Source organism: Rhinichthys klamathensis, unplaced genomic scaffold, assembly GCF_029890125.1.
Source record: "Rhinichthys klamathensis goyatoka isolate OS25496 unplaced genomic scaffold, OSU_Roscu_1.1 h1tg000168l_1, whole genome shotgun sequence".
Classification (NCBI taxonomy): domain Eukaryota; kingdom Metazoa; phylum Chordata; class Actinopteri; order Cypriniformes; family Leuciscidae; genus Rhinichthys; species Rhinichthys klamathensis.
Window position 1 is genome coordinate 758627 of NW_026606699.1, and position 10443 is coordinate 769069.

Here is a 10443-nt window from a genome sequence, read left to right on the forward strand (position 1 = left end):
TACTGATCACACTACTTTGGATTAATGTGCCTTATTATGGTTAATAAATGGAAGGGAATGTCATTGGATTTGTTGTTGCCTTTGTGTTATTTGTAACATTATGCTAATAAAGGGACTGTGGAATGTGGCGAAAGGAAATAATTGCAATCAAATGTGCAGCTACAGAATTGATGTCCAAGTATTTTTTGTATTAAAAGGCCATGTCTAACAACACCAGTCCACTTGCAACAAAGTTTGCTTTTCTTTAAACAAGCTTGGTCTTGGTAGGTCATTATTTACACTTTGCGCTCTGTTGATAAAAATGCATTTGCTAAATATTGCAGTATCACACCGAATGAGTGACATTTGATAAAATGTGTATAAAAACATTTCGGATGATTTATTAAAAAGTATTTTGTCTCACTTATTTTATGTGTATTTATTTTTGAACTCTTGTTATAATTATTAGTAATTTACAGCAGCCAGAAATAATAGGTAGATAATGTGTAAGCACAGTGTGTTTTATAAGACATTAATTTTATTTTGAAGTTATTTTCTGCATTAAAAGTCTCTAGACTCATAAGGCAGAAATCTGTCGATACACCCTCTTACCGTCTTAAATTCTTACATTCAAAATTAAAACAAAAAAAGCTGCATAGGCCTACTGTATTACAGATAATATCAATACAAATGCCTTTTCCGTGTATTGAAGGACTAAATACACAATAAAACAATAGAATAATCAGCAACATGTGGTTAACACTGACACCTGCTGGATGCGATGTCAAATTACTATCAGTGCAACATCCTTTACCCTTAATAATTAACATTATTTATTTTAGCTAGAGAGTTTTTTGTATTAAAATCACTTAGATGATAAAAAAAATATATATACCCATGCATAATATTAAAATATAAAATATAATGTGCACACCGATGCAGCATCAGCTGTGTCCCGCTAGGCGGCGCGCTGCACTGGACTCTTCTCTAAAGGGAAGCGCGTTCACGAGAGTCGTGGTCTGTTCGTGTTTACGAAAGAAAACGGACTTTTTATTACGAATCTACAGGTTTAATTGATTAGGTGTGTTAATTAAATTCGAAAACCCAACTCTACTCTACAGCGCGCAGCTTCATGTAAGTTTAGATACTCTCTTCATCACTGAAGTGAAAACGAAAGTGTGTCATGTTTCGCAATTTTACACTGATTCGTCTCTTTTGTTCTCTTACATTGTTATTTTGTTACTGTAACCATTTGTATATTCATATTGAATATTTGGGATCGTAATAATAGCGTTATTATTTCTCGACGCTCTGTTACGTCGTCTTACCAGAGATTTTTTTTATAGTTTTACTTTTACACCACTTTTTTGGAAGTAAATGCCGATTTTGAGGCCTGGAAAGGCAAATAAATGGCATTAAAAGTGAATGTACATTTGTTATAGACAGTAAATGTATTTTGTCTTTATGCTTTATGTATGTTTGTGAATTCTTTTCTAGATAGCCTACTGCAAGATTTTCATTCAGTGAACACTTGAGTGTTGATGGTCAGGCTGGGAAAATTACTCAACATTATTTTTTATATAAATTATATATGTATTTTATTTGTATTGTATTTTGTTTATATATATATACACATATATACATACTTATACACACACAGTATATATATATATATATATATATATATATATATATATATAGATTTATTTATTTGTTTATTTTACAGTACTGAGATCCAGTCATGGCACAAAACAAAGATGGATACACTCGCTTTGACAACCCCCCACATGTCACCACCATGGATCAGCCTGCGCCGCCAGGCTTCATGATGCCTCCCCCTTCTTATGATGCCAGTGTTCCTCATGAAGGAGTGGGTCCTGGAGTACCTGTTACCGTATATGCTGGACCCCCGTATGCACCACCAACTGCTTTTGGGAATCCCATGTACGGACAGGGAGGGTCTGGATATCCACAGCAACCGTATCCTCAAGCAGGACCTTACGCCACAGGTCCGTACAGTACTGGACCGTACGAACAACCACTTCCGTATGGTAAGAGATTCAACCTCACATTTGGGAATTTTAATACATGCTCTTTGTTAATAAACTCTCAATATCCTTTTTGTTTTGTGAAAGAAGCGGCAATGGGTGATCCAGTGCAAAACGGCCCACCTCCAGACTATGAAAAGGACCAGTTCGAAAGCTTTGGACTCGATAATAAAGTCATCAGAAGGATGTTCATTCGAAAGGTAAACACTGATACGGAGCAATCCTTCATGACAGCACCAATAAAAAGATTCAACACACTCAAAACAAGATTCAAGTTCAACAGAAAGCATATATACAGCATCATGTATTATGATTATTAAAGGGTTAGTTTACCCAAAAATTATCCCATAATTTACTCGCCCTCATGCCATTCTAGGTGTATATGACTCATCTTTCAGCCAAACACAATCGGGAGTTATATTAAATAATATCCTGGCTCTTCCAAGCTTTATAATGGGAGTGAATGGTACCTCATCTAACCATCAAAAAAGTAATCCATACGCCTCCAGAGGGTTAATAACGCCCTTCTGAAGCGAAGCCATGCGTTTTTGTAGGAAAAATATCCATATTTATAACTTTATAAACCATAATCACTGGCTTCTGGTAACGGGAAGAGTGACCTCTGACCTAACGCAAGACTTATTGACGAACGTGGAAGCGCAGAGGACAGAGCGAAACAAAACACCGTTCACGAATTAGAAGTCTAAAACGAGAACTTTTAAAGAGAAATGTGGGAGGAGCTTAGGTTTGTTGCCCAGCCCTATTTGTTTTATTTGTTTGAACCACGAGAAGCGTTTACTCTCACCTAAGATTACGCCACTCTTACATCCTACGTCATGCGCCGGGTATATTTATTAAATATATATTTACAAACTTTTATGTTAGATGCGATTAGATGGTAGATGCGATTAATCACGATTAATTGATTTAACAACACTAATATATATATATATATATAATTTTTTATTCATGTAATGAAAATGTTTTTTTACATTTTAGTTTTAATTAACTATAGTAACCGTGCAATGAGGCCCGTTAAAACCCAACAATTATTTTTTTTATTTTTTTTATGGGAACAAAGAACACAAAGTTATCATGGATGCTACAATATCAGACAGTATCACAAAATAATTCCAACATCTTGATATACAATATCACACTTTCCACAATGGTTTACATACATAATCCATTTTTCCCAAAACTTGTTACATTTGTCAAAATTGAGCCTTAATATAGGCCCTGTAAGCCTCTCCATACTGTATATTTCATTTACGATCCCTAGCCATTGATCCTTAGTTGGAGGGTAAACCTGCAACCATTTACGGGTTATTGCTTTCCTATTGCTTGCTAACAATATTTTTAATAAATATTTATCCTTGTCTAAAACATTTCCTGGTATTTTACCTAAATATATCGTAATGAATGAAAAATCAACCTCTACTCCCATAATTATCCTAATCTCTGCCACTACTTCTTGCCAAAAGAATTGTATTTTTGGGCATGCCCAGAAAATATGATAATGATTAGCCATCGGGGTTTCACATTGCCTCCAGCAAAAGCCATGGCTCTGTGAGCCTGTATGAAGTGCTGTTAATTTGGGAATTTGACTAAATTCTTCCATCCAAATTCCCTCCAGGATCCAACAATGAATTTTGACGTTGTGTTATTTCTGTACTTGTGTTGTTCAGGTGTTTGCTGTTTTAAGTGTGCAGCTGGCAGTGACCTGTGGCTTCGTGGCCCTCTTCACTTTTGAGCCTCACGTCAAACTGTTTGTGACGAGGAACACGTGGACGTACTGGGTCGGCTATATAGTTTTCCTCGTGCCTTACCTGGTCATCCTCTGCTGCGGAGAGTTTCGCCGGAAGCATCCGTGGAACGTCATTTCTTTGGTGAATCTTTGATTGAAACAGATTTAAATGTAAAACGTTTTAAATTCTCCTTTCATGCATCGTACTGAATGATTTCTTGCATTTCAGTCTATCCTGACACTGGCGATGTCCTACATGGTCGGGGTGATATCCAGCTTCTACGATACTGAGATCGTGGTGATGGCTGCCGGCATTACGGTGGTGGTTTGCTTCACGGTGATCATCTTCTCTCTACAGGTCAGCGCTCAATAACCGCACACTTTCATGTACTGTGATCAGGGTTTGAAATCCAGAACTGGTTGTGTGCAACATCCATGTTTTATGAATGATTGCAAGATTTTTTAAAAATACTAGAAACAAAAGATTGTCATGAACATCTACTCTGTGTTATTTTAGTATCGTTGACTTGACACATACAGTAGTGGCCAAAAGTGATGTCCGGCCTAGGAAAATTGACATCTTCACCCTTTATTAAAATGTTATTAAAGATATTGTAAGCATATTGCATAGTTGTGCTTGGGAGTCAATGGTTTTATTTGTGATAACGCAATGAAACATGCGAAATTGTGCCAACATCATTTTAGGCCAGGCTGCCATACAAAGAAACTAGGAACGTATGCAAAAACAGAAGAGAACCAACGAAATATTAATAACTGATTATATTGTAGTCAATGTTTGCTTTTTCCTGAGATGTTTTTGTTTTTATATGCATTTTTGTTTGCGTAGTAAAATATAAACCGGATATAAATATAAAGCTTGATATTTTTTCAAATAATTTTGTCAGATAAATACCTTAATCAAGTTTAGTGTTTTGCTCTTCCCTCATATTTGAAATATATAAAATATTGTCCTCATATTTTGATGGTTTAATCAAACTTGTAGGGACATTAAAACAAGTCTCCCCTCCGGACATCACTTTTGGCCACTACTGTAAAATATAGTTTTTGTTCATATTTTTTAATTAAATTTTAATTGTATATTTTCTGTTAATAATTATTGCACATAATTTAGCACGTTACTGAAGTTTTACTCATTTTGTTTTCTTTTTTAAAATATGCCATTTTTATTTATTAGTACTTGAAATTAAACTAAATAAAAATGTAATGTTGCTTTGAAATCTAGCTAAAGTAAAATACATTTTAAAATATTTTTTTTATTTCAGTTAATGTTTATTTTATTTCAACAAGTACCTTTTTTTATGGTTTTAGCTTCAGTTATCGATAATAACCCTGTGTCTGCTTTCTTGCGTGTGTACAGAACAATGTACTAAAATAGTATTGTATTTTAGTCATCTCTAGTGTTAGTGCTGTCATTTACGTAAGCTGATTTTCATAAATATCTCCTGTCTATTCACAGACCAAGTATGACTTCACTTCCTGTTACGGGGTGCTGTTCGTGTGCTTCATCGTCCTGTTGTTCTTTGGGATCCTTTGCATCTTCCTGTACAGCAGGATTCTGGAACTGATCTATGCGTCGCTGGGTGCGCTGATCTTCACCTGTGTAAGTGCTCCATTTCTTTAGCTAGAAATATTGAATTCAATCATAAAAAGGTAGAATAAAAATAAAACATGAAATAATTTGATTTGTTTACCTGCATGTCGTGACCATTATATCACAGAACTGTGAACCAGTCCTTCCAGAAAAACAAGTTTTTTTTTGTGATTGTTGCGGGCAAAAATCCTTTATTATGCGGCCAATGAAATTGCGGGAACTTGCAAAAACGGCGGTTTGATGAATAAGAGAAAAAAAAGTGATTCCCCCAACACCCTGTTCTCACTAGGATACTACCTTAATGTAAAGAGTCATTTTTATTACTTCCTATGATAAGCAAGCATATACATCACAGACAGTGCTGGGAATATTTCAGTTCTCATCTTGTTTTATTTCAGACCTTAAAGGGATACTCCACCAGTTTTTCTTATTAAACTATGTTATTCCCTTAACTAAGACGAGTTGATACATACCTCTCTCGTCTCAGTGCGTGCACTATATCGCTCTGTATTGCCGCAAAACTATGTTAGCACTTAGCTTAGCCCATGCATTAAATATGGGCCAAGCAGAGAAGCGACCAAACACTTCCACGTTTTCCCTATGTAAACACAGTTACTCGAGTAGTGTAACTTGACCTGGGCTGGTGACACAAAATAAACCGTTGCGCTTTTCTAAGCGTTTAAAATTGATGACTATATTGTATGGCGGAATACCATAACAAGTGCTTTTGAGCACTTCGACTTGGCGCAATAATATCTTCACTTGTGAAAAGTCCTCTCACCGGCTCCCGCTTCCTCTCCCCCTCCCTCTGACATTTCCGTCAATACAACCAACGTGACATGCGCCGGTAGTAGTAGTTCGAGCGGAGTTGACGAAGTAACAGGTTGTTGGAAGCTAGTTTGTGTACAATAATGGTTAAAGCGTGCATCGTAAAGGGTTGTGAAAATAAGGAGAATGTAGTGCTGTCATTTTTCACCGAATTCCAACACACCACATACAGCGGAGAGCTTGGTTAGCTGCTTTGAACAAGAATCCCAAAACACCATTGATGACTCTGAAGAAGTGGCGTGTTTGCTCCGAACATTTCACAAAGGAGGACTATACCTGCACAGGAACACGCCTAAAGGATGAGGCTACACCAACAATATTCAGATCACTTACAGAAAGCCCGTGGTCTTTCGCCAGCTCCGGTCTGTTCTGGATCATATCTTTCTTGCCTCTCACGGTCCATAAGAGCTAATTCCTCCTCCGTGTACTCGGGTTCAAACAGATATGGCTCTGGGTCTGCTACAAAGAAGTCATAATCATCTACAAAGTCCGCCATTGCAAATGATCTGCAGTTTGCTAATAGCACAGGTAGTAAAAGTCACGTTGGTTGTATTGACGGAAATGTCAGAGGGAGGGGGAGAGGAAGCGGGAGCCGGTAAGAGGACTTTTCACAATTGAAGATATTATTGCGCCAAGTCGAAGTGCTCAAAAGCACTTGTTATGGTATTCCGCCATACAATATAGTCATCAATTTTAAACGCTTAGAAAAGCGCAACGGTTTATTTTGTGTCACCAGCCCAGGTCAAGTTACACTACTCGAGTAACTGTGTTTACATAGGGAAAACGTGGAAGTGTTTGGTCGCTTCTCTGCTTGGCCCATATTTAATGCATGGGCTAAGCTAAGTGCTAACATAGTTTTGCGGCAATACAGAGCGATATAGTGCACGCACTGAGACGAGAGAGGTATGTATCAACTCGTCTTAGTTAAGGGAATAACATAGTTTAATAAGAAAAACTGGTGGAGTATCCCTTTAAAGGGGTCATATAATGCCATTTTTGTACAAGCTAGTATGATTCTTTAGGGTCTAAATTAAAAGTTTGTAATACACATTAATTAAAAATTCTCATTAGTATTGTAAGAAAACACTTATTTTACCTGGTCAAAAACAGCTCTGTTTTCAGCACGCCGGTTCAGTGCATATGCCTTTAAATGATAATGAGCTTCGCTCACCCCGCCCCTCTGTTCTATGCGTACACCGTTTGTAACACAATAACTAGGGGTGTAACGGTACACAAAAATCACGGTTCGGTACGTACCTCGGTTTTAAAGTCACGGTTCGGTACGTTTTCGATACAGCAAAAAGTAAGAAATGCCAGAGAAATTTCCTATTTGTTAAAAGAAAAAATATTTTTTAAATAAGTGAGTTTTCCTACATCTTGAAACTTTCAGGTTTATAAATGGGGGTCATCTTTGAAGGATGAACAAATAATGTTTTGGTCATCACATTAAAAATAACATTTAAATATATGAAGAGTTTAGATGCAAAAGCCATTTGAAATTTTCTTAGAATGATCATTTTTATCAAGCTTGTATATTTAAGTTCAGTAATTTCACTTAAATGGCAATGAAGATTGCCTATTAATTGTCATTTGAGTGAAATTACTGAACTTAAATGTACAAGCTTCATAAAAATGATCATACTAATTTCTAGAAGAAAATTTCAAATGGCACTTATAGAGGCTTTTGCATCTGAACTCTTCATATAGGCTATTTATTTATATAATATTTGAGTTTTGAAGTGCTGGAAAAAGATGTGTGAAGTAGGCCTACTTGAAAGCATTTCACTATTCCAGCCAAAATGGTTACAGTTAGTGTTACTATATTAAATCCATGGTGAATGTTGCTGGTCTGTGGACGTAAAGTATTACTAGTTCATTCACGGCACAATATTTCTCCTGGTGTCCACGTCAGCGCTGTTTGATCTAATAGAGATCTACGGTTAATAACGGAGAAATTTGAATGCTTCTCACTAGATCTCGCAGCGATGTTATTACTTCAGTGGCGAACTCAAATGTTTTCTTCACTGGATCTCTTAGCGCTGTGTTGTAACGGTTGTAACAGTGTCGCTTGATCGAGATCGGCTCCCGCTGCACAGATGTTGCTGCTCTGCTCCGAACTGATAAACGATCCGTGAAGCACAATAGCGCAGTTTCGTTCCGGTTTCATTACGCTTGCCATTTGATGTTGCGCAACGTTGTGATCGCGCCAGCGCGAATTTTGTCGGCAGGAAAAATGGTCCAAGGAATCGTTCGGTTTGTATGCGTACCGAACCGGAAGCCTCGAACCGAAACGGTTCAATACGAATACATGTACCGTTACACCCCTAACAATAACACAATAACCATAACGCGTTGTTCAGTATAAACGTGGGATTATGAATTATATTGAGAACATCAAACATAGAAAACATGCCGTAATGTACCCTGAGTGTAAACCTTAGACGCATTCATTGTGAAGCGTGCAGCTAGCGATTTGCAAAGATTAATATAAATATTAATATAAAGTTTAATAAAACGTCACACTCAGTTCAGTTGTTCTAGGTTCAGCAGGAATACGAATATCTGGTACCGATCCTTTTTTCATGAGCAGCTTCTTAGCAAAACCAGCTTTATACTGACCCTCGTTTATAAAGCAGTCTGGTGAGAAATGATTCGCGCAAACATAAGAGCATTGACGTTTCTCGTGGGGAATATTCCCTTCGAAAACAAACTCAGCCACTGCGTCTTCAGCGGTTCGGATTTAGGAACATTAAAATGACTGCTGTGTTCGTTATTACACCCAAGAACAGAACACCACAATCGCTTAGACGCCATTCTGCTCATAGACAGTGCTCCAGCATATCAACAATGACCGCGCCGGTCCGCGCAGACTATGATTGACAGCTCCCTCACGAGCGAGGGCGGGTCTGTGTTGAAACCCGGCTGTCAATCAACAATCGTGGGAGGGGCTTCCGAGCGTGTGACGTCACAAAATCGAACGGCTTGATTTGAGGCAGGGGAAAACATATAAGGAGATTAAAACAAAAACACTGGATGGATTTTTATCATTTTATGATGGTTGTGTACAGGCACTGCCAACACACATTTCAGTACAATCAACTTGTAAAAGTGCATGTATCATTATATGACCCCTTTAATAAAAACATCAAACTTACAAAACATTGATGAGTCAAACAAGTTCTGTAGCTTTACAAAAGGAATATGCTACAACTTCTGTAAAAATGAATAAATAAAATATAAAAAAATAGAGTGTGCTCCTGTTTTACAGCTTTTCGATGATGTTCACGTCGCATAATTACGTCACTTCATAACGTTCCCATGGCAACAGGGGGAAACAGCTGCTCTTGTGTGACGCAAACGCAATTTTTCAACTTTCTGCTAAGATATATGTGACTTTTTTGCAACGAAAATGCGAGGATTATGAAATCATGCAAGCCCCGCATATTTTGCACGGAAATCGGCAATTTATGCGATCGCATAATCGCGTTTTTCTGGAGGGACTGGTGAACATGCAAATATTAAGTTAAATTATTAAAATATGAACCCTCTTGGCTCTGGAGGTTTTTTACATGTCAAATACTAACCAAACTAAACTACTGTATAACTAAATATTAAATCTCAGGGGAACTTCAAGAAAGTATTTGAGGTCCAAAGAGTTTGGGAAACCCTGCTGTAGATAAGCGCTTCATTTCGACTCGTATCATACAAGAAAATAAATGAAATAATGTCCCGATTGTATTGCAGTTCTTGGCCGTGGACACACAGCTGCTTCTGGGGAACAAGAAACTATCCCTGAGTCCCGAGGAATACGTCTTCGCCTCCCTCAATCTGTATTTGGACATCATCCAAATCTTTTTATACATATTGCGAATCTTTGGAAGAAGCCGTGGTTAAAATTCCACCATTGGAGATCATCATGCGTTCGTGCTTCCAGAAACAAGCGCAGTGTGGCGCTTTCTTCTATGTTTAAATGCTTTCTTGTGTCCCAGTTTGATATGCAGACACAACTATAATTAATCTATTTGTGCTTCCTGATATGTATAACAATGTGAAGCTCTAGTGTTTATGATCAGTGATTCATTTTCCTCTCTGCTGTACTTCTGTTTATATTATCCCTTCTTGATATTTTTATGCATTACATTTTACCTTTAAGAAGGGAATAAAGACATTTTTAGGAACAAATTCATTGTTTTGGACATTTTTTCTCATCTCTACAGTTACATTCCGGT

At 37.3% G+C, this 10443-nt stretch overlaps 1 protein-coding gene across 1 annotated transcript; it reads left to right on the top strand.

Moving 5' to 3' along the window:
• Positions 1-1015: 1015 nt before the first annotated feature.
• grinab (glutamate receptor, ionotropic, N-methyl D-aspartate-associated protein 1b (glutamate binding)) lies at positions 1016-10193 on the top strand. Its single transcript, XM_056259457.1, has 7 exons — positions 1016-1113; positions 1706-2030; positions 2115-2227; positions 3716-3916; positions 4004-4132; positions 5252-5395; positions 9959-10193. Exons 2-7 carry the CDS (start codon positions 1721-1723, stop codon positions 10106-10108), a joined length of 1047 nt encoding a protein of 348 aa, XP_056115432.1. The 5' UTR covers positions 1016-1113; positions 1706-1720; the 3' UTR covers positions 10109-10193.
• Positions 10194-10443: the final 250 nt, after the last annotated feature.